Raw genomic sequence first — 26,061 nt, 5'->3', positions numbered from 1 at the left:
TTAGTCGCAGAAAACCTATCAGCGACCGGGTGACGTCATTCAGTGACCGGTGACGTCATCGGTTCAGTATCTGCGACAATGCTTTCAGCGACCGGAGTATCAGCGACCGGAATCGGCTTTCTCCGGTCGCAGAAAGTGTTTTCTGCTGTAGTGATACATCATAAGAGATCTGTCACTTTTTCGGAGAACATACACGGTTGATTATGGCTGAATTGTGTATATTATGAAATATATCGTACACGGTCTATTTAAGAGACCGTCTATGTTTTGGGTATATATATACATGGGTCGAAGCCGTGAACAATTTACCGACCTTTTCATACAAGACGCCTGTCGGCACGGTTATAAAACCATGTGTCATTAGATTTTCAGACCATTGATGGTCGCGTTTTCTGTACTAGTTCAAGATCAATCAATGATGGAGTAAAGTGCAAACAGCCTATTAATTTCAGCATAATTGATGAAAATAAAAAATAAAAACTTAGTACTTAATTCTGTGATCTTTACTAACACAAAAAAATCACTAAAATCTTATCCTTTATTTATAAATTAATATTTTAATTACTAAAAATAAAGCAACCCACAAACATCAAGTACTATTTATACAACCGATGTCCTGATCAGCACTAGAGTCAGCAACAGTATATACGAAAGAAATAATTGTAAGTTAAAATAAAAAACTACTATTTGTTGCTTGACACTATAAATAGCGAAATAATAGTTGCCCCTATCTCTTTTGCTGTTGCTTGCCGCACGCTGAAAACATTTTAATACAATATAAGTAAAACAAAAGGTATCGAAAGGTGTCTTCACGTAAGTTACATATATCAAGCTAATTAAATTAAAAAAATTGTATCATGTTAGAATTAACAAGATATATAGAAAATAATTAAATATTAGAGGTGAGTCAAATGCCTTCATATTTAGTGCCTCCAATCCCTCATACCTTCATTTTTTAAACATTAATAACTTGAAATTTAAAAACTTGAATCTCAAAATAAACTGTTAGATGTGATCTTTACTATTTTTTCTACACAAACTGTTACATATACACAAAAATTTATCACTTTTCAACTTGTAATTATAATGTACCACATCATTATTTCCTTTACATTAACATCTAGCTGTAAAATGTAGGTATTATATACATCTTAGTTGTCATTTTCATTTTGACAATTGAGATAATGTACAATATCAATTCTACATTGCTAGGTCAATGCCATAAAAAATAATTAAATAAGTTATATTTGATTGGATCCACGATGACATACATACAAAAGTAAATAAAAGAAAAAATAAAATAAAAAAACGAAGTGAACTAGGAATGATTGAAAATAATTATGATTTCAGCACGAAACAGACATTACAGAAATTAACTAAATTTATTCTTGCAATTAGAATGAGCAATAGTTTGACCATCGCAATATGGACTCCCAACCTAACCCATCCTGAGGTAGAATAGACAACTTTCATCGGATGGTCCGGATCAAAACTCAAATTTTCTCTTACCTTAGATGAGATATATATGAATTATTTTTCTTCCTCTATCTTCGATCGATTTGTTCTTATATCCAAAAAAAAAATCACCCTGGTTAATGATTTCATACTTTCAACTATATTTTTCACTCTCTTCCATTTCTTGGAATCTTTTTAGTTAGACCATGTACAACTATCCAAACTTCTTTGTATCATGTGTGAATCAAACCCATGACCTCTTGAATAAGAACTAAGCCAACTACCACCACCCATGCAACCTTTTGTTGTCAGAGTACATAACTAAATATAAATATAAGTGGTTAAACAACTATTGAAGAAGAGTACATAACTAAATATAAATATAAGTGGTTAAACAACTATTGAAGAGGAATCATGCTTGTATTATATTGTATTAGTGGATTATTTGATTTTAATAATTTGTCTAAACATAAATTGTTGAAAATTACTTTTTTAGTTTAAAACAAGCTTTTGACAAAAAAAATCCGAGTTTCCGATCCGATTCAGTCGATTCCAACCGATTCACCCGATTCCGATTTCACCATCAAAAGACCGATCCCGATTCTGATTCCGATTCTGATTTTTTCTTCTATGTTAAATACAACATATCAGAATTGAATAAAAACAATCCATCATCAATATTCCGTATTTACTTCAAAATTACTTCAGAATTCAACAGTTTTTAACAACGGATCATTTTTGGGAAATTATGCTAACAAATATCATCTTATAAACACACACATATATATTTTACTGTCGCCATACATGAAGCTGACATATATCCAACTTTATTCAAAACAGAAGTCTAACATATTCATAGAGCAGGAACAAAACTAAAGCACACCCATTACCCATACAAATATCGCATTGTAGTGTCTATATATACTTATCCACCCAACAGTACTAGTCATGCATTGCACTCTAATTATTGCCACTAAATACAACATGATCTTGGGGCAAGAAATGACACACCGGTACAGTACCAGGTTTCACATTCAGCAGTTTAAATGCAACGTGGTTCGGGTTCCATGCTGATGTGTTAGCATGGCATACCACAACAGCATCGACTACCGTCCCATGTTTGCCTGTCATCTTCACCGTGTAACCCTTAGTCGGTTTTGCCAGGTGGCAGTAAAACACAGCGTAAGTGTATGTTTGCTGATGGCAAGCCACAAGCTCATCTTGTGCCAAGTTTTTTACCCCTGAAGCAACAATTGTGTACTCCTGCTTCGGTGTCTCATCCTTAGAATGAACTGTCGTTGATACCTATCAGAGGAAACAATATAAATTAAGAACGTGTGTTCGGCCAAGCTATTGTTGGGATAAACTCAGCAATACTGCACTGCTTTGTGCCAGTATGCAAAAGATTGAAGAGAGAAGAATATTTTTCTGAATAGAAACAACGCTTTATTTCCTTTCTCTCTTACTCAATTACATAAAGCTATGCAAAGATTATCTAAAAATAATTTTGAATTAATTTTCAACACTCCCCCTTAATTCAAAATTGATTATACCATGTTTGATTATGAATTCTTCAAACTTTTCTCTTGCAATGCCTTGATCAGAATGTCAGCCTTATGTTCTTCTGAACTTGCACTCTTGATCTCCATTGTTCTTGCTTCTAATATTTCTTCTTGCAATGCTTGATGCTAGTTTTTCATTTTCTGCCATTTCTTCAAAGATTGTGGATCTTTGCCTTCCACCTGCTGTATACACCATGAAAAGCATGGGTTGCTCTTTTTTTTTTCTTCTTCATAGCATGCTTGCTGTTCTTCCCTCTGTTTTCTAAAACAATTGGCTTGCACACAGCCATATCTGTTCTGCTGGAAGCACTAGACATCTTTTTGTTGTGCTGAAACTCAAACCCGCCAAATCTACAATGGCCACGTCCATCTCTGCCTTGAGAGGACTCCCCCTTTCTGTAGAATGCCCTTTCATCTCCTTTCTCCTTTGATCTGAACTTTGCTACATGGGTCTGCAGTGATCCCATCAGTTCATCAAAGGAATAGGTTGAAAGATCGTTTGATTCTTCAATTGTTGCAACTACATGATCAAACTTGGGTGTTATGCTCCTTAACACCTTCGCCACCACCGTCTTCTCTTCCATGGTGTCTCCAAATGCTCGAATTTGGTTGACCACCCCTTGTACTCTTGAGAGAAAAATCTGCACGGATTCCTCCTTGTTCATCTGCAATGTTTCAAAGTCCCTGCGTAGGCCTTGAAGCTTTATTGCCATGACTTGAGTACTCCCTAGAAATGCTGTTTTCAGGGATGTCCATGCCTCCTTTGCATTGGTGGCTGCTGCAATTTTCGAGAAGATGGTGTCATGCACTGCTTGTTGGATGAAGAATAGCGCCTTCGCATCTCGCTTTGCTGTTTCTGTTGGTGTGGGATCTGCGGTCGGTGCTCCCGTATCCACCAATTCCCATAGACCTTGCGACTTGAGCAAAGTTCGTATCTTGATGCTCCAAAACTCGTAGTTGTCTCCTTTGAAGAGAGGAATTGCTGGTTGCATCACATTCACCAAGTTGCTGCTGTTTTCTGTCATGGAAAACGCCCCAATTCTTCAAGGTTGCACAACAATCAACTCTACCATCGATTGCAACTTGACTCTGCCTTCAATCGTTTGCCCACCGAACCATCGGCTCTGATACCATTTTGTTGGGATAAACTCAGCAATACTGCACTGCTTTGTGCCAGTATGCAAAAGATTGAAGAGAGAAGAATATTTTTCTGAATAGAAACAACGCTTTATTTCCTTTCTCTCTTACTCAATTACATAAAGCTATGCAAAGATTATCTAAAAATAATTTTGAATTAATTTTCAACAGCTATGTTGAATAATTTGCTTCAATATCACTAAGCATCTTAAGAATACTAATAAACCACAAACTTAATTTTGGTACATGATCAGTTTAACATTAATATAATTTTCTGGTAAGTGGATGCCATTTTACGAATCCATATGTCAAGGTTAAAGATATTTAAGGAGTACAGAAGCACTGGGATTACTGCTTCGACATTTCTTGTGCCAAGATTGGCAACAACAAAATCCACCATTGATTCAAGAGAAGTGGCACATATCTTCTTCTCCCCCTTTAACACTGGATCCTCACACTCTCTCAGAGTCTCCTTCATTGCTTCCTCCTCATCAGAACCAGGCTGAACTGAGAACCGGCTAATTATCTCTGGTAATTTCTTTGAAGAAAATGGGATTGACTCAGCCTCACTTCTTGGCAAAAACTTGGCAGTGGCATTTGTTTTCTCAAATTGCATGTTCATCTTTGAACCAGGATGCAGATCTTGTTCTAAGAAAAACAAGTTCATCTGACGATTATCGTGCATCTGCTTCTCGGTGGCAGCAGAATTGTAAATCAAGGGACCTATAATTATGGACTGTTCCCCTACCACAGTTCTTTTACCTACATTCACATAGGTATCGGTCTTGGAATCCATGACGGTGTCTGTTTATGCAATCAGAATAACATTCAATATTTAAGTAAGGCAAAAACTTTTTTATCAATTTAGTTTTACTGGTATGGATTTAATAAAAGACACATTAATTAAGATTATTGTGTGCAGTGGCGGATTCAGTATGGATGAATGGTTGCCCATATATAAAATTCACGTGCTTGGTCATCATTTTGCTATATAGTCTAGAGTAAAATGTTATTGGTACTGTAAAATTGACCCATATATACCAAGCATGAAAATTTTATATCCACCTCTACCCTTGATTGTGTGGATACCTATAGGTCCAGGATCCGTACTTATTTGGTATTGTTATTTAATAATGCTTTATTCAAAAAATACTAAAAAAATTTAGCAAGTTTAATTTCTATATATGTATATATACCGACATTAATCCAGCACGATATCAAGTACTAATAAGGCACTTTGGCAGCAATTAATGGTTTAAACAAGATATTAAGAACTTGTATTCTTATTTTGATATATCCTTGAGTACGCTATGCTACGCAGTGTGAATATTTTGATAAACAGTACAATGTTACTAACGGTTGCACTATTTTTTTATAGTATTGTGAGGTACAGGGGGAGAGATAATTTTTATACCAGAGCTCAAAAGATCAGTTATGGCAGTGGGCATATGAGTATTGGGTAAGACAGTGTGCCAGTAAACCTGAGCAGGCAGTAACAGTAATGCTGCATTGCTTGCTATCACTCCAATCTACAAATAACAGAAAGTTAAAAACCCAAATAAACTATTTTCTATTAAGTATTAATCAAAGATCTGATTCATATATGTATTGTTTATTTATAAGTACATACCAGGAGAGAGCAAAGGAGGCGCAAGAAACTATCCATAAGAAGAATTGGGGTATATCTGAGAATGAAGGCAGAGTAGTGATATGGATTTATATAATGAAGGGGAAGGTGCCTTCATGTCATTCACATGTTGGAAACAAATTTCATTATGATGTTTCCATATAGTCCAGCAGGTGGCGCAAAAGACAATAAGGAAAGCAGTTCTCTGTATGGATGGTAGTGTTTTAACAAAAGATTGAATTTCTTTCATAGTTTTCCAAGAAAGAAAGAATTGTTGACTGTTACCCATCCAAAATCCGATTTGTTTAGCAAATTGGTACAGTAAAAATAGATGATTAACAGTTTCTATTTTATCACAAAATACACAATATGGAGACCCTTTCCATCATCTTTTGCTCAAATTTTTCCCATGCTAATTAATTAATCTCTCTTCCAGACATCTCCTACCATCCTTACTCATGGTTATGTGCGCATGGGCCCATTGAAAAACTGTAACATCCCATATTTTTATAAATTCTTATGAACTTATAATTTTTACTTATTTATAATTATAAAAACTATGAAGGTCTAAACTATTAAAAAATTCCTCATTATTTGTTATCTTTGTAAAATTAAAGGATTTAGAAAAACCTAAATGATCTATTGATAAAAAATTGTTATCTTTAAAAAAAAATGGAGAAGGACCAACGTGGCACCCATGCCACGCGGCCTTTGCATATATATATTGTCACTATATTTTTTACCACCGTATGAAGACCTTTTTATACATGGCTCATTCACTTAGATTAGGGTGAAAAACAAAACAAAATAAAGTTTGAAATATGAGAGATGGAGAGATTGAAAAAGAGAAAATAAGAAAAACATTTTGGAAAAAAAAATACTATGGGGAGTCCTATTCGATTGGAATTCTAACTACGTCGCATTGATTATGAAAAGTCGTTGCAGTTCGATTTGGATTCTAATTTGATTGCTATCAAGTAATCGGACTTTTCTATAATTTGTGTTTTCGATTTGTTTGGTTGAATTGAATTTTGAAGTGAATGATTTAATTGGGTATTGGATTACGATGCATATTTAATGGGATATCCGGTATGTGGTTCGAATTTGATTTGTGAGATGATATGATTGTGTGAATGGAAATGATATGGATATTGTGTGACTTGTTTTATTGATAACCCAGACCTCGTGTTATCGCCGGTTAAATATGTATATATAATTTGATTTGAATTTGTGTGGATTAATCCAGTTTATTTGAATGGTTGTTTAATTAAGTCAGTTATAGAGAAGCGCGTCGTTAAATTACCGGTTACTGAAATTTGTTGCTTACTCCGTATTGTTTCTTTGTGTTTTTGTTTGCAACATAGGTTGACGGGATGAAAGATAGATGCGAGGGTGCCTCTCTTGTCGCGACTCCCAGCCCGGCGACGGAGTCGTGACAAAAACAAAGTTCAAATAATTAATTTAGGTCATCAGGATGTTAGGTAATTTTTTCTTGCAAAATACGATAGAGGCCTGATTGCCTTCCCCAGAAAAAGACAAACTTGAGGTCTTTTTAAACTGTTTCAATTCCTCATCTGTTACCAAACTTGAGTATACGGAGAGGGGTCATGTGTTTTGTACGGACCCAGATGTTATGTGTCGTACTCCTTCTGTATGTACTTAGTAGTTATGTTTTACAAATTTTGATTAAATTATTGTGATAAACAAAATTATACCTCCCTGGTATGAACAAGGTGGTCCAGTACACCCATAGCCTCTATTATATATTTCCATCTAACCAGGCATTGTCTGCACAAAGCTAATGGCCTGCATACAATGCCTACATAGAGTCCCTGAGCTCGCGTAAATAGTAATATTGGAATTTTTCATAAGATCAAATTTTAATATATTAAGATGGTAGATAAAAAAAAAATTCGGTAGATTGGAATGCTTGTACACAACTTAAAACACGTACTTCTTGTTTACCTAAGTACCTTTTATATTTTCTTGAAATGCCTCTTTATAATTGCATTTGACCAATTCTTAATTCCAAATATAATATTCACAACCACTACTCGGTGATCAATAAACCGTTTGCCAATTATTTTTAGTAACACTAAAAAAAATTGTGTCATTTTTTATATTTATTATATTATAACTTTTTCCTAATAATAAATTTATAGATCCTTTGGTAGAAACTTATTATATTATTAATAGTGAAAACAATCAGACCTTTGATGAAAAGAAATTAAAAATTCATTTCTAATATTTAATTTACTTTAAATGACAATTAACGGAATATATACTAGATAAGTCCTTAAATATTTTAAACCTTTTTCATATACTTGAAAACTTCAGGACTATTTTGTAAATGTTCATTTGATAGCCTAATTAAATAAGCCGCCTCTGTTGATCTAATTTTTTTATTAATAGAAAATAAATAAATAAAATATCAAAATAGGAGATCATTTCTGGTTTTTTTTTCGAAATATATATAGGTAGACCGGGTTCAATTATCCTGTCCAAGGGACGGGTCCCGTTTAATCTTACGCCAAATCGACCTTAATCAACTTAGTGGCGGAAAAAAAAAACAGAATTAATTTTCTTAGACTGATGTTGCCATTTGGACTGCTCTTGTTGGTGCGCATTCATTTTCTTACATCGTAGGCCTTACAATTTCAAAGATGTTTGACCAGATGTGTTACTTGATTTTTGTAAACCAGGTGTCGGCCAGAGATGGGAGAGCTTGAGGAAGTCCAATAAGTACCAAAACCCCGGACGGGTCTGCTTATACCTTCCACCTTTTTTTTTTCACTTCTAAGTTGATTAAGGCCTTGGTTATTTTTCACCGCTATGTTGATTAAGGTGTAGGTTATGAGCGATATAAATCGGACAGGATATTTAATCCCGTTCTTTGGACGAGATAGTTGGTTCTGGTCTACTTATATCTCAAAAAAACTCAGAAACGATCCTCTATTTTGATATTTTATTTATTTATTGGAAGCGTTTAATTGTCCACAGACTTCTGTCCACCATTTGTCCACAGCTTTGACTTGTGCGAATACTGTAAAATTACTTCTACATGCTGTATAATTATACAATATATCACATAAAATATATCAGTTAATCACAAAACATCCAGGAACTATTTGAAGTGGTCTCATTATAGTTAGAAAAAGATTGCAACTTGCACAACAAGAGAAAAGAAATGTACTTTCAAACTGTACTTTCAGAAAATGCAGTTATAGGAAGTTATTGGCAGTTAGAGTTAGTTATTAGCGTCTGCACTGGGTTTAATCTTGTATACTATAAAATTGAATCTTGTATACTGTAAAATTGAATCTTGTATACTGTAAAATTGAATCTTGTATACTGTAAAATTTTCAATTGAATCTTGTATACTGTAAAATTTATAAATCTAAACCATAAAATAATACCATATATACTGTAAGATAAAATGTAAAAAATGCTACATTTCAGCTTAAAGCTCTAACTGTAAGATAAAATACTGTAAAATTACAAGATGAATACTGTAAATTAATAGGTTGAATATTATAAAATGACAAGATCAATACTCCATATAGTTTTTCTATCATCTCTTTCCTCCATATTTTCACAAGATGAATACTCTAAAATTACAAGATGAATACTGTAAAATTAACGGGGGAATATTGTAAAATTAACAGATCAATACTCCATATCGCCTCTCTATCATCTCTTTCCTCCAGATTTCCACAAGATGAATACTCTAAAATTACAAGATAAATACTGTAAAATTAACAGGGGAATACTGTAAAACAAACTGGCAACGAAACCAAATCAGAAAATTCAAATTTTACTTAAGCTCTTTTCTCACCTGTTTATGTCTATTCACCACGTTCGGTTGTACAGATCGATCCAAAAGCATGGAAAGAACCTACAGTCAAGCACACCGAACCATGTCAACAAAATTCAAACAAATGACGAGAAATCGGTTTCGCCAAAGAAGTACCGCTTGATAAGACTAAAGAACGCACCTCGATGCACCCATTGGCTGCCGCGATATGAAGCGCAGAGAGGCGATCGTAGATCGTAGTGCGATGAATCAAACCGATCTCGTACTGGAGAGCTGCCTCGACGGACTGTAAAATTGACACGGCTGTGGCCTTATCAGAAGGCTGGGCTTCCTGTGACACGGCGTTCTTCCCCTTCCTCCAAAAGATTAATCCCATTTGACCTAGCTAGGTCCTAGGCTAAGAGGAGGAGAGGAGACAAGTAGAAGGATTGATAGTCGGATCAGATTTCAATCAAGGAGAAAAGAAAGAGAGAGAAATCTGATTGGATTTCAATCAAGGAGAGGAGAAGAGACAACGAGCAAGGAGAATAGGAAATCTGATCGGAAATTTGGACAAATGAAATTTGGAAGGTTCCGTCGTTTGGCGATATGTTTAAATATGAGTTAAACCGTTAGAAAGTGGAAATCAGATAACGCTGTGGACAGATGGTGGACAAAACCCAGTGGACAGAAACCTTTTCTCTTATTTATTTTCTATTATTAAAAAAATCGGCTTTGTTGATTCCCATCTAAATGAGCCGCCTCTCTTCTGTGCTAATGTGCGGTAAAATAAAAAGAAGGTTTCCATCACTTGTTTCCCTTCGCCAATACATGCTCCTCTTTTCTCTGCTCTATGACCTTCATTATTCGTTTTATCCTTCACCGATTCAAAAAGATAGTGAAATGAGCAACACTTGATTCATGAGAATTGGTTTGTGTTCGCATGAGAATACATGTGTGTGATGTTGAAAAAGGTTTTGTAGACGAAAATTGAATTATTTTAAGAAAAATAATTTGTGTATGAAATATATGTTTTGTTTCACAATGTTATTTGTAACAACAAATTTAACAAGTTCTGATTGTGTGTTTTGAGTTTTTGTTTAGTGATTGGAGTGTGGAATTGCCGTGTTGGAATTCATGTATGGTGTCTGCCTTCATCTAAGAGACTAGCATGCAATTGTCTTGTTATATGTTCGGGAGTAAATTACATATATTTGTGGATTTAATTTAATACATCTAAAAGTATTGAATTCTATAAAACTTGACTGTCAATAAAGCATTCTATATAGTTGATTCAGTTTTAATTGTTATATTTTTTTTTCCCTCTTTGTTGGACAAATCATAAATAGATGTAAAGATATTGCTATATCACTCTTGAGAGGGTCAAGTATAACATTTTACGTGTTAATTAATTTAACATCTCTTGCCCATATCTCCTACCATCCTCATTCTTGCTAATGTAGGCATGTGATCATTGAAAAACAAATTTCAACCGCTACTTTGAAAGTTAGCTAATAAATAAATTGTATAAAAATAATGTCAAATAATTTAAATCATCAACATCGATCTTAGGTAATTTATTCTTTCAAGAAATAAGAAAAAAAACACCTGCAACATGTTTGACAATGTATCTTACAGAGTTAACCTTCCCCAGAGAAAGACAAACTTGAGCTATTTTTAAGCTGCTTAAATCTCTCATCTGGTGCTGAACTCTTCCATGAGTTGTTTCTTTGATTGAAATGAAATCCGTAATATTCACCAGTTATAGAGAGTCAAAACTCTTAATTAGATGTTTACAACCAAAATTCGAAGTATAACCCTTTACCGCACAACGATCCTGATCATCCGAAGCATGATTGAAACAACTTTGCGCATTTTTTTAGCTCATCAACTTAGATTGCTTACAAAAACCACTAAACAGAGTCAATTATAAAGTTCAGTAACTAGTTATTTTCCGACGCTGTTCTCTATAACAAATTTTGTACAATCCATTGTTTTATATGCATCAAATTAAGCACCACAAGTAAATTTAATTTATGCCAGCATATTTAATGGGATAATGACATGACGGTCTCTCAGATCAAAGGCAAGCAATATGTAGAAAAAATTGTCAAAACATTAATATACTATTCCCTGTGTAATATTCTTTTTTTGAAGAAAAGTGGTATATACCACCGATTTCATTTGAAATCAAAGCATATCTGATTTAGTACCAAATTGGTACCAAAATCAAATATAACAGGTCCATACAGCTATAAAAACAAAGTAAAAACAAAAGAAGAACAAGTTCACAGAAACAAGCTCACAACTAAGAAAAGTAAAAACATAAGAATCTACTAAAAACATTGAAAGTATATAAAGCTAAGGACTATATATCCAATAAATCTTCATCACTCTCCTCTTCTCCAGACATTGGAGATGGAGGGTTGCCAGCTCCAAAACCCGGCATATCCTCTGAACTGTCCACTTGGGAAATGGACATTAGAAGGTCCACTACTTGAGCCAATTCTGGACTTCTTACCTCTTCCTCTTGTATTTGATCTGGGAGATCCTTAACATCAGAAGGGAGCATTAGACTCAATTTGAAAAATGAATCATCTAATCGAGATTGACACCAAAAGCTAGCTCATGAAATAATTTTTGTTCCAATAGATTTAATCGGTAGAGGGTTAGCATCATTAAAACAAATTCTATTTCTTTCCAGCCAAATAGTCCATAAAATGGATCCTCTAAGTAGCTCAACCAATAACCTATCCTTTAAAGGAATGTATGCATCTAATACCCATAAATCCTCTAAAGATGCACAAGTAAATGTAAAGTTATTATGATCAGCAATCCAATTCCAAATTAATCTAATGTAAGAACAATGTATAAAAAGATGTTCAGTATCTTCAGGTTGACCACAAAAAACACAAGAAATATCACATGGCCAACCTTTATTAGCTAAATTAATTTTAGTAAGGATTTTATCCCGTCTAACTAACCATAAGAATATTTTTATTTTCAAAGGGATATGCGATTTCCAAATAGAATTGTACTCCTTGTTAGGAATACCCCCATATTCAAGCCATTGATAAAAAGAATGTACAGTAAAATTATCATCCTTGGACTATCTCCAAATCAATCTATCTTCTAACTGATCAGACAAAGTGAAATGCTAAAATCTACATTGTAAAGCATGTCATTCTTCTAAACATACCCCAGTCAACTGTCTTTTGAAAGACAATTGAAGGGTAGAACTATTAAAAGCCTCTGCAACCGAAATAAATCTATGAGATACAATGGAAAACAAATGCGGATATTGATGTTGTAAAGCATGCTCAAAACACCATCTATCTAACCAAAAAGTAGTTTGACCATTACCTATTTCTTTGTTTAAACCTAAATTAATAACTGGAATATCCTTAAGAATAGATCTCCAGAAGGGAGAGCAAATTGTAGTAGTAGTTCTTGTCCCATATTTACTTCTAATTATATCATTCCATTTACCATGTATTGTATTATCTAAAAATCTAATCCACCATTTAGCCAATAAAGCCTTATTCATAAGTTTCAAATCTAAAATACCCAAACCACCTTGACTTTTACTCTTACAAACTATCCTCCATTCCACTAAATGATATTTTTTCCTTGTAGAATTACCTCCATGCCACAAGAATTTTCTCCTAATCTTATCTATTCTATGTCTAATTTTAACTGGTAATCTATAAATAGAAAGCCAATATAAAGGAATAGCTGAAATGACAGAATTGAGAAGAGTAACTCTACCTCCTAAAGATAATAAGGAGCCCTTCCAAGTTTGCAATTTTTTCTCAATTTTATCTATAAGAAGTTGCCAATCAATGTCTGTAAGAGACTTATTATTGATCGGGACACCTAAATAGGTAAGAGGTAAAGTAACTACTTTGCAACCCAAAACAGAAGCTAAATCAGCACACTCTAAATCATTGAAATTTAATGGGTACATCTCACTTTTGTCATAATTAATCTTGAGACCGGAGACATTTTCAAATGCCAAAAGAAGCCATTTAATATTAGCTAAAATATGTCTATCAGCTTTAAGAAATAGTAAAGTATCATCTGCAAAATGTAAATTTAACACATTACCTAAATTAGGAAAATTACCTAAACCCACTATAAAACCCCCGTTTTGTGCTTTCAACAGAATCTTATTTAATGCATCGGTAACTAAAATAAAGAGAAAAGGGGACAAGGGATCTCCTTGCCTCACCCCTCTTTTACAAGAAAAATATGGACCTAGAGTCCCATTCAGATTAACACAAGTTCGACTACCATCTAAAGTTAATCTAATCCAAGAAATAAATCTAGGACCAAAACCTCGTAATTGCATAACCTCTATAAGAAAATCCCAATTAACATGGTCAAAAGCTTTTTCAAAATCTAACTTAAATAATACTCTTTTCTGTTTCGTAATTTTAATCTGATGCAATACCTCATGAGCACAAACTACATTATCAAGAATAAATCTACCTTTAATATAAGCTATTTGTGATAAATCAATTATGGAATCCATAACATTTGAAATCCTATCGGCAAGAAGTTTACTAATAAGTTTATAACTACAATTGATTAAACTAATAGGTCTAAAATTTCGTACCCTAATGACATCCTCTTTCTTGGGAATTAAAGTTATTGATGCTAAATTAAATTTGGGTACTTCCAACTCATGATTGTAGAATGATGTAAATAAACGAAGTAAATCATCCTTAAGAATGTCCCAAAAGGTCTGATAGAAAAGAAAAGACATGTCATCTGGACCAGGTGCCTTAGTTGGATTACATGCAAAAACTATTTTTTTAATTTCATCTAAAGTAAAAGGTGCCTCTAAAAAAATACATTGATCTCTTTAAACAGATTCCCTGTGTAATATTCAAAACATTAATATAAAAAAATTCGCCGAACTCCTACAATTTTCTTAATTACAAATAAAAGTTCTCATCAATGGACCTATAATTTTAATTATTACAAAATGTCAAGTAATAAGAACTTTTTGGGTTTTATAATGCTTGCAGGAATATATAATTTATCTGCAAACTATATATGGTGTATAATTTGTCTCGGCTGTATATATATTTATGGAGCACCGTTATGGTTTCCGTTTATATTGGTTAGTCTTATAGTTTTTGGATTTGCCTCTAGTATCTTATAGAATTAGTTGTAAAAATTAACACAACAAATATATCTGAACTTTTTTATGTTCCAGTATCTAATGATTTTCGTCATTGGCTTTATATTTTCTGCTTTCTTAATAACACTACAACAAAAGTAGACACTTTTTGCGAGGAAAAAAACGCATTTATGACGGTCGTCCGTCGCAAAAAGTACTGTCGCAAAAAAAAAAACCTGAACAATGAGAGTAGTCCGTCGCAAAAGGTCACTTTTTTATCCTCGCGAAAAGTGTTTCATTCTTGTTAAATTAATATCTGAACTTTTGCTGCATTAACATTTATTTGAGCAGGTGATCAATTCGGCGGCATGTTCATGGAGCACTAATTAATATAGATTCCATAAAAGGTTTTGGAACATATATCATAAATCATGCTAATGATCGATCGGTGCTATAGTTCTTGGGTTTGCCTCCAGTATCTCATGGAATTAATATAAATAACGCAGACAACAAATTTATGTGAATTTCATAAAAATAAATTATGTGAACGTTCTTGTTCCTTTCTTTGAACTTTTTGTTCGTAGTTATTAGATGCATGAAAAACCTGTTCATCCACAAATTTACATATAATCGGGTGTACCTTTTAGCCTAATATATCCTATACTCTTATGAAATATGGCGCAGAAAAGTATAAATTATTGTTGAAATTTGTCAATTACAAATTTAAAATATGTGACTTCAGAGAGAGAATACACGTCAAATTAGTAGTAATGAATTTTATTTAAATTATTAAGATAAATATTGTTGCTGATGCATTACTATAACTAAACTGTATATGACGAATTCCATCATCACGAAATATCAAATCACATGAAAAAGTATCCCGAAAATCCAGCAGGCCGACATAGGAGAATGCCCATTTTACCCCCGCTGATCTTGGTTTTGTTTCAACCGGTCCAAAGACTGTTAATAACTTAATTAATGTGCTTAATATCAAATTGAAGATCACTTAAAACAAATAATTGGTTGCCTCAGCAAACCCACTCTGTAGTCTGAGGAGGTGACCTCGCTTGATATTCAATTTAATACAGATACTTGCGTGTTAGAACGGAGAAACATATCAAATGCCACTTCTTCTTTCCTACCGTACTCTTTTTTCTTTTTCTAATGAATAATTATATAAATCTCCTCACTCCCGTCCCCCCTTTTTTTCCGCACTCTCTATCTCAATATTAACTTCATTAATTGTCATTTATCCCCCCATTTATTCTGCCAATAATTTTTATTTATCCCCGCATTAAATTATACTGTCATTTAATAACAATCTTCGTATTAATTATATTGTCCACTAATAACAATCCCCGCATTACTTATAATGTCCTTTAATAACAATCCCCATATTAATTATGCTGTCATCTAACAACAATCCTCGCTAATAAATGCTAATAAGTTTATTGATGTTCAAGAAAGTATTTATCATTGTTTCTGACATGTATTTATCATAATGTCTGAGAAGTATTTATCATTCTCTGACATGATAATACTTTGATTTAATTAAACATTACTTAGTAACAAGTTCAAGAACAAAGTTCAAAAAAGTATTTATTATTGTTTCTGACAAGTATTTATCATTGTCTTTGAAATACATATGTTTTACTGAAAATTGCAATTATGTCTGAAAAATATTTATCCATGTAACATAAATTATTTATCCATGTAACTTAAAATATTTATCATTATGTCTGAGAAATATTTATCATTAATGTTTTACTGAAAGTTGTAATTATGTCTGAGAAGTATTTATTTATGTAACATAAAGTATTTATCATTATGTCTGAGAAGTATTTATTATTGATATTTTTCTGAAAATTGCAATTATGTCTGAGAAGTATTTATCATTGGATGAGTGGATTGTTTATTTAATGGTTCCTAGTTGTACGGAGACAATCCAAAATAAAAAATAAAAAATTGTGCAGGGATAACAAAACTGTACATGATGAATTCCATCATCACGAAAGATCAAATCACATGAAAAAGAGTATCCCAAAAATCCAGCAGGCTAACATCAGATAACACCCATTTTATCCCCAGCCGATCTACTTTGCCAATTTGTAGCGAACCTTGGTTTTGTTTCAACCGGTCCAAGGACTGTTAATAACTTAATTAATGTGCTTAATGTCAAATTCAAGATCATTTCAGACAAATAATTGGTTGCGTCAGCAAACCCACTCTGTGGTCTAGGGAGGTGACCTCTCTTGATATTCAATTTAATACAGGTTGGAGGTGTACGTACTTGCGTGTTAGAATGCAGAAACATATCAAATGACACTTCTTCTTTCCTACCTTACTCTTTTTTTCTTTTTCTAATAATATCGCATTAATTGTAATTGATTACCTTCTCTTATTAATTAATGTAACAATTTGAACAACGGAAATTCACACACGATCCGTGTACCACTGGACATGGTCCGTGTACAAGCAATCACACAGAAAGAATTGAACACATAATTTAACGAGATTTAGTACCAACTTGGTACCTATGTCCTCCACATTCACACACACGTTTTTTATTTCTTACACAAGAATAATTCTTATAGAGGAAGGAGGGAAGGCTTTATAGAAAGAGCCTCCCTCAAATTAGACATCATACTTTCTTTTTTCTTTTCTTTCCTTTTTTTCTATAATTATTTCTTTCATTTTTTCATATATTACAATCTCCTAAAATAAGAACCAAAATAACTCAGAAACATATTGTAAATCTCAAACGGATTCAGATACCACCTTCCATAACAACACAACCAGCTGCCACCTTCCATATCTGCTCTAGCGGCCAGGTACACGGTGCGTGTACACACATACACAGACCGTACATCCTCTGCTTCAACAGTTAATAAGGTAGTCAATTCTCAATTCTTAATATAATGTTCACAACTTCCACTTGGCCATATTAATTTTCTCCCACCATCCTCACACATGCTTATGTATTCATTGAAAAAACAAATTATGTTCAACAACTAGTTTGAGAATTATCGAAATTAATTGTATAAAAGGACAAGCAAATAATTTAGGTCATCAACATGTTAGGTAATTTTATTCTTTGAAAAAAAAAATAAGAAGAAAACAAAAGCATTTCATATATAGAGACAAATTCCTTATCTGGTGCCAAACAGCTTAAATTCCTTATCTGATTGCCTTCCCCAGACAGAGACAAATTTGAGTTGTTTCTAAAATGCTTAAATTCCTTATCTGGTGCCAAGCAGCTTTCATATATATGCTGTTTGTTTGATAGATATTAAATCCGTAATATTCTCCGATCATATGAGCTGAATTCTTAATTAAATGTTAACAAATTACAAAACTTTTATTATAACCATTTATCAATTTGTTCATCCTCGTTAGATTGTTATTTCTCCCTTCGCTTAAGCTCATATTGGCATTTCTCAAAAGAAGTATGCATAATATCATATATATGATGCAATTAGTACAAGGACTGGTCAAACTGTCTCAATTTTGAAAACGTTGTATATAGAGAAAATTTTCCTATTGAATTTGATGGCAAATCAAATGATGTAGAAGGCCCATAATTGGACGAGCTGGAAAGCCCATTGCTCTGGCTGTCCTGCCTCTTTGATCTGTCACTTCTTTTAAAGGCCCATGCTCAGGGAGTACTACTGCTCTAATGTAACAAATGCCCAGTGCTAAAAAAATAAATAAGAACTTAAAAAATCGTGATGCTTCATTATTAATGAATGTAATATATGTTGTTTTATTTACCTCAATAATATTGCATAAATGAAGTATCCTCGTCATATCTCGAATTTTGACCCTCTGGAACATACTTAAAATTGTTTTTTCGCACCTTATATAAGTTTGTCAATTTACATCGCGGATAAAAATGAAAATAAAAACACAAGATCCATGTTTCTGTGATGGCATAATTTTGCATTTACGTGACAGCATAAGGCTTGCACAATATCAAAGAAGCGTCTATAGAGTCTTAGTGGATTCCTAGATCTTGGTTGAATATATTTGTGAGAAAAATGAAAAAATATTGAAAATAACAGCGTTTTGTGTATATGTACCTTGCATAAAATGGAATTTACATATGAAAATCCTATGAATTTCTAGGTAGGATTGTTCTATTTAGGGTTTTGTGTAAGGCTAGTTTAGGGGGTTATTACAAGTGCTATTATTCGAATGAGGTGGTTTATTATCAGGCCCCAGCTTTTTGTTCGTTCTCGAATAATCCAAGGATAGGAATTGGAAACAATATTTTTTTTAGAAAAAGTTGGAGATCAAGCTACCCAACTATTTAATACTTTTGTAATACAACAAAGGATTTTTCCCATTTGATTTTTGAATTCATGATCTTTTACATAGAGATCATGTTCCTTTGCCTAGTTCTTTGAAAACAGGATGTTTGTATAATTATATATTTCTATTGTATAAACAACATTTTGTAATCCATACTAAAGCCCATTTCACACATCAAAACCTTTATTTATACTTCAAGATTTATGATCACAAATCAAATTTTATACAGATTGTTAACAAAAGAATCTCCTGATCATTGATATTGCTTCAATCATTATGACCAAAAATTATCTACGGAAAATGCATCAAAACCTTGGACCTACATAGCCCATACGTTTCAATCCTTTTTCCCCTATATATATAAATGTATTTTTTCAAGCAGGTGAATGAAAATTTTGATGTCTGCGCCGTGCACCTTCTATCCTTCTATAATCTCTGGTTTATTATACTGAATATTTTGTTAAAATGTAATTTCTCTAATTTTATTGATTATAGTTTCATAATTTACAATATACAATTTTAATTTTTTGATTTAAATTATATTTTCATATGAGCATATATAAGAGTCAATTTTCTCTATCTACAATGAGTTTGAATTAAAGTTGTTAGAATCGTGGGCTCAGTGTAGTCTGACAATACAACTAACATAAGATCCTTCTAATTTACAAGCTAGTTGATGCAGCTAATTACTACAATTGTATTGGAAACCCGTGCAGATTTGGCAAGGAATTAACAGTAAGAAATGTGGCTTAAGAGGACTGATATCATGCTCATTATTGGAGGATAATGGAATAGAATCCTGCCGGTTTATTCTCTTAATTTGCAAGATTTTATAACATCTATTTTTCTTTAATTATAAATAAGTCTTTGAGAGAGGATAGATTAGATTAGAGTCATTTTGTTTTTGTCTTAGTGTGATGCTAAGTTTAGAGTGAGTGAGTCCCCTTCGGGTCTCCTTTGGGTGAGCGAGTCCCCATTGGATCTCCTTTGGGTGAGCAAATCCCTTATGAATTGAGTGAGTCCTCTTTTGATTGATTAGCCCCAACAAATATCTTGTATCGTTACTATTTTATCAATATAATTTTCTGTTTTTTTTAAGTTTTAGCAATCTTTATTATGTTTGCAATATTTTCCGCTATCACTAGTTATGATGTTCCAACTGGTAATTAATGACTACTAAAAATTTAGGTCATGTTTGGTTGTGGAGTAAAGTTAAACCGAATTAAATTTCTTACTCCAAGCTAAACCGGAGTAAGTTAATCATGTTTGGTGGAGTAAGCTAAACCACCTCTCTAGGTGGTGTAAGTTACTCCGGTTTAGCTCAAATCTTACTCCATCTTAAACCGCCTATGTTACTCCTCGTTTGACTCCTTAAGCGTGGAGTAAGGGATTTACTCCACCTCTTACTCCACAACCAAACATGGCCTAACCTGTATCCATGTGAATGGTTACGTTCTTTTAATTTTAACCTTTCTGAATTCGTTTGTTGAATCTGACCTGGTTAAATTTAAATCCGCTACAGTTTTGCGCATTTAATTTTAATTATTTGGCATATGACAAGCTCAATTAATTTCTTTCACCGCGTAATGGTGGAGCAAAGTGCACATTATAGCCTATTAATTTCAGCCTTATTCCAATAAAGAAAAATAGCCATCAACGTGATTAAGACCTCAAACATGAAATTAACTAATTTTTGGACGTTAGAATTGAAATGATTTAATATCGAAATTAACGGACCTTTGTTTGATATCATAAATTTGTACAATAGTATTTTCTTTATCAAGCACCATACCATGGATGAAATACATTTATTCCATTGGATTAATTAATTGATATTCAATTTTTCAGTTTGTTAATAAATATTCAAATTGAGAATGCAAAGGGCTGACATTCAATTCCATGAGATTTTGGTTTGGTACTTATTTTGAATTCTATAATGGCTGTAATTGTATGAACAAGTTGGGAATGGGTCCATGTAGGCCCATGTAGGCCCATGTAGGCCCAATACTTTTGAATTGCAATTGGATGGCGGATACTGTCTGATCTGTTTGTAATGGATCACCCAATTATGGAGGATTATTATAGACAAATATAATTATTACCACAGTTTCAGACTTTTAATTTTAATTGTCTAGTTTCACTCAGTGTTATAAATAACGGTATGCGGTCGTCAGATGGATGCGGTACCGCCAAGCGATTATTCGGTATGCGGCCGATTAATCAGAATTATGTGAACAATTTAACGTTTTTATTCAATTTATGTATATCATAATTTATTTAACTGATTAAACTTATCAAATAAACTTAATTTAACTTAGTTCTATTATTATAACATGACACTACGATTATTTCTTCTTAACACATAAGCACTTACACGTGTAAGTAACATATTTATTTAATGATATAGGTCTGCATACTTTATTTTGTCCAATTCATTCACTTTATTTAAATTTCAATAAAATCACTTTGCTGCCAAGTTTCTCAAAAAAAGACAATACATGCCTGTAACTGGTGCTGAAAATAAACCTTCGTAGCAAATCATAAAAACAAAACACAGACAAGATACAACACTAAAAGGAATGACAAACAAGGAAAGAAAAAAAATAACGATTAAAAAAACAACTCCTTCCTAGCATACATGGTAACGCCACTTTTCTCTTGTTCAATTTAGAAGCCCAGCAAAGTACTGTCAAAGTTAAAGCATCATGAGCTCGGGGGAAATTTCTAGGCATAAACTGCATAGAAAGTTTGTACACAGGTAAGAACTAGAAGTATGAAAGCAGCAACGACAGAAATTGCTTTCCACGGACTGCTAAAGTATTCACGTTTCAATTTTGCTCGCTGCTTTTTCCACCTTGATTGGTCCCAGTTTGATTTAATATATCCGTTCACTTTCATGTATAATCCCGCCAAATAGTGATCTCTCTCAAAAAAATCAACTTCGGTGAACTGGTTGATGAACTGAGTCACCTCCTTTTCACTGTCTAGCCAGTTCTCAACGATTCCGCATTTTTGTAATATTTTCACATCAGATACTGTGTTGATTAGATTATCCAAAAATATTACAAATCTTGTAAAGGGTAAATCCTTATTTGCATGTTTGGATTGTTCAAATGCTACAAGGTTTGCTAAAATAGGCTTATTCTCAGCGGTGATTGCTAGTTTAGGGATTTGTAAGACACCATGATCAAATGATATGTCGAGCATATGTTTTGGGTTGCTCTTTGGTTTTAATTTCAGGCCCTTATTTTTTAGCTCAGTGGCAGAAGGGATCACCATAGAGGATATATCCCCTTTTTCTGAGTTCAATGGCACCCTAGGTTCTGGGTGGGGCACTAAATAGTGGTAACAGAGATGAACCAAATGATGAATTTTATCTGGAGGGTTTGGAATTTCAGCTGGAGGTTCTGGAATTTTGGAGTGTATGGAGTCTTGAATTTCAGCTCGAGGATCTGGAACTTTTTTGAAGGTTGGAGGATATGGAATGGAGTTTATATCCTTTGCTAGTCCTAGGGTCAAAAACATATAAGCAAGGTATTTAACAAAACTCATTCTATATTTCTCAAAATTCAGTCTATCTTCTTGGTTTAAACCAATCTGATACAACTTCTCAATTATAAAGAAGGGAATTTGGTTCTCTAAAAGTAGCAAATCACGATATATGACACGAGAATAATTCAATTTTCCTATAAACAATTGTAAGAAGTACTCGAGCACGAAACATCCGTCAAGCAACATCATCTTGACAAATGTATCGCTGTCAAGAGTAGACTTCTCACTATAACACGTCCGTGTTTCCTCTTCTAGCGACTTCATCTCTTTTAGACAGAGATCTAAACTTATGCTGGAACGGGACAAGAAACCCTGCAATAACCGCCATTTTTCCTCCTCGAAGGCTTGGAGTTGGAGGCCCTTTTGACCCTTTTGATCACGGTGGAATGGGCCGATGGTGATGACGGAGGGCTCAAAGAGTTTCTTCTTGCTTTGGGAAATGTGATGTGGTTTGCGAAAGATGGTGAAGTTGTTTGCCTCGTTCGTTTTGCCCCAAAATGGGTCAGATTGCATTGATTTTGCCAGACGAGAGACTTCACCAACTACAATGTCTATCTGGGTTTCTTCCATTAATATTTTTTGGTAAATGGAAGAGTTTTGGTTGAACTTGAACAAAACGACCTTTAACATTTGTATTTATATTGATCATTAGTGTGGCCCCGTCACGCTGAGCTGGAAGATACGACCTTGACCAGCTGTCTTCTAATTATTGTGCATACATAACCTTGAACCTTCATGCATAAGAAAATAAAAATGCTACTTTTCAACAGAGCCCTTGCATTATTGAAAAATCTTTCCTGATATAAATTAGGTCTAACAGTGAGCCACGAATTGCACAAGGAAATCTGAGAAATTTAAAGTCTTCCTAAATTCATAACTAATTTTTTACTTAACTAGTATTTGGAAAATGTGGTTCTTTCACTATATAATTTTTTGCTTGCTTTCTAGTACTTTTAGTAATTTAATATACATTTATCATTATTTTATAACCCCCAAAGAAATGGTTCATTATATATGACCTGCACAGGAACTAGAGGCCTCCGAGTAGGCCTGTTATCTCAATCAAAAAGAAAATTTTAACCTTCGAAGTGTTTTCCTAAGAAAAATTATAATTTGTTTTCTCAATAATTAATGTTTCAAAAGTGGATTTTTTTTTTTAGTACTTTGAAAGCATCCCGGAAGAAAATGAGAAAAAAAAATGTGGGAAGTAGTGCTATATGACACAATTTATTTTATAGAATCCTTCAATCAAATTAACCTATCCTATATGACACAATTTATTATATTTGTTTAAATTAAACTAATACAGTATAAGTGTTGCAATATCTATAAAACAATATGTTTAAATTAAACTAATACAGTATAATTTCTATAAAATAATCTTAATTAAGTCAAGTAAATTTCATAATATGTTGAACTTGCAGAATACACATATCTTAGATAATATTTTGTGCATGCCTTCATATGTTGAAATTGATCGTTGAATTAAAACCAACAGAATCTGTAACCTAAAAAAAATAAAGAATTATATATTTACAATATAAAATAGTTTGATCTAATTTAAAAAAAAATAAAGAATTATATATTTACAATATAAAATAGTTTGATCTAATTTCATAATGTTTACGAAGTTTATATATAGGACAAGCAAAAGGCTCACAATTTTTTAAAATTTTTGAATAATCTACACATTAAAATGAAACTGGTAACAGTTTTTGCTTGTGTTAAATAGTTTGTATTTCTTAATTATTAAAGCAATTGTGCATACATTTAATATCTAAGAATTCCTACATATCTAACTTTTACTAGCTATTTTTAGAAATCGCACATCATATCTACAATAATTTTTTCAATTCAATTATTTATTTTGCAAAAAATTTGTATAGTGATTTGGTGTAAAAATAAAATCATTACAAATAAACTATGCTCATGATCTCAAAAAGTCGATGTTCGACTCATTCTTCTTGTATAGATGAGATGAATATTAGAAAATAATTTAAATCCAACTTGATATGTATAGTGAGCTTTAAAGACACCTTAAATATTTTCTCTATCCTATTCAAATGATTTATTGCAACCAATAAAAATATGCAATCTTATATACAAAATTTGATATATATTAATTGTATTTTTGCGTTTCAAAACTTATTCATCACAAAAAGATATCAATAAAACCTAGAAGTATATCTAATTTTAGACTTATTTTGCTCTCAATATGAAATATATAAACTACGAAATGAAGTAAAGCAATGAATTTCCGTATCATCAAAGAGAAAAAGTTAAGTAAAGATAAAACACATGGTGTTCACATTACGAAAAGCACAAGTATTTCACCATTTCCTTGTCTTGCCATTATGCTCCACCTTTTTCGAACAATTAAATCTTCAAACTTACAAAAGAGAAAAGAAAATTAAAAGGAAAATTAGAGGTACACCTGAAACGAAAGGAATATAAGTCATGAAAGAAAATTAGTTGCCAAACCACATTCTCCAACAATCCACATTCTGATCTCTCTTTTTCTTTCTCCAACAACACGCATTACTTTATCCTTAGTAGAAATGAATTAGTCAATTGATTTTGTCATCATGCTTACAAAATTAACAATACATTATGAAAAAAAAAACAAATTTTTTTTTTAACAGATGTTTAAAGGCTACAAATGGAATGAAATTGCAGCATATATAGGAGTCAGAGACACCGTAATTGAGTCCATCTATCACAAAAGCCGTAGCCATTTTGTATGATATTATTTGATTAACAAGGGTGCGCCAGCACTGTACAATAATTTGATATGTTAGTATATATCGTTTTCTCTATTTAATTTGTTGGGGTTGTTAATGATAAAAAAGACAGCTTATTACCCCTCCATACCACTCAATCCTAATTTTACATGCTATTTTCAGAAATCCTACATATACAAGAATTTTTTGCTACAAGAATTATTCAAGTAAAATATTTTTTTTAAGCCCCAGAAAATTCAAGGAAACTATGATTGTAGAAAGTAACAAATGGCTAGCTAGTCACAGCAACGAATTTTCATATCATCAAAGAGGAAAGATGAAATAAAGAATAAAAGAAAAGAAAGCAAGAGCAAAAGGATTTCATAATGTCCTTGTGTTGCCATTATGCTCGATCCACCTCCTTTGAAAAATTAAATCTTCAAATTTACAAAAGAGAAAAAACAATCAAAAGGAAAAGGTAGGACAAAACGAAAAGAATATGTACTTATCTTTCATCCTAGAAATAGTATTGAATTATATATATATATATATGGTTACTTATTTATTGGGATAGCATGTCTTTGAGATTGTCATTGTTTTAAAGTACAGTAAAGAAAAGAAAAGAAATGAAAAAATTTAGGTAGAATTGAAAACTAAAAATTTATTATAAAATGTTTTTCTTATACCACAAAGACAACACCCAGGTTATATATATATGAATCGGACAATTATTATTATTCGCTATTGGGCTAATGGGCATACTGTACTGTCCT

At 32.7% G+C, this 26,061-nt stretch overlaps 3 protein-coding genes across 3 annotated transcripts in view; all 3 read right to left on the bottom strand.

The window, feature by feature from the left end:
- Positions 1–23,138, bottom strand: part of LOC144556676 (UPF0481 protein At3g47200-like) — a 37,270-nt gene extending 14,132 nt beyond the window's left edge. The window contains exon 1 of the mRNA XM_078305066.1: positions 21,655–23,138. Coding sequence (XP_078161192.1) covers positions 21,741–23,138 — 1,398 coding nt within the window. The 3' untranslated portion in view covers positions 21,655–21,740. The remainder of the gene's footprint in view (positions 1–21,654) is intronic.
- LOC144557628 (UPF0481 protein At3g47200-like) overlaps positions 1–26,061 on the bottom strand; it is an 85,294-nt gene that overhangs the window by 38,412 nt on the left and 20,821 nt on the right. Inside the window, exon 2 of the mRNA XM_078306225.1 lies at positions 21,543–21,671. The gene's annotated coding sequence lies outside the window, so the exon portion shown is untranslated. The remainder of the gene's footprint in view (positions 1–21,542; positions 21,672–26,061) is intronic.
- Positions 2,127–4,910, bottom strand: LOC144556874 (BURP domain-containing protein 3-like). The gene is made up of 2 exons (XM_078305360.1): positions 4,507–4,910; positions 2,127–2,760 (listed from the first exon to the last, which is right to left on the bottom strand). Exons 1-2 carry the CDS (start codon positions 4,837–4,839, stop codon positions 2,416–2,418), a joined length of 678 nt encoding a protein of 225 aa, XP_078161486.1. The 5' UTR covers positions 4,840–4,910; the 3' UTR covers positions 2,127–2,415.

This window comes from Carex rostrata, chromosome 7 (assembly GCF_964058835.1).
Source record: "Carex rostrata chromosome 7, lpCarRost1.2, whole genome shotgun sequence".
Taxonomy (NCBI): Eukaryota; Viridiplantae; Streptophyta; class Magnoliopsida; order Poales; family Cyperaceae; genus Carex; species Carex rostrata.
Note: the sequence above shows the minus strand (reverse complement) of the source record. Positions and strands in the feature narration are given on the sequence as shown.

Coding starts and splice junctions, on each gene's coding strand:
- LOC144556874 (XM_078305360.1), bottom strand. CDS start 4,839: ATGCACGATAATCGTCAGATGAACTTGTTTTTCTTAGAACAAGATCTG. Junction 2,761..4,506: donor GCACAAGAAATGTCGAAGCA/GTAATCCCAGTG, acceptor TTCCTCTGATAG/GTATCAACGACAGTTCATTC.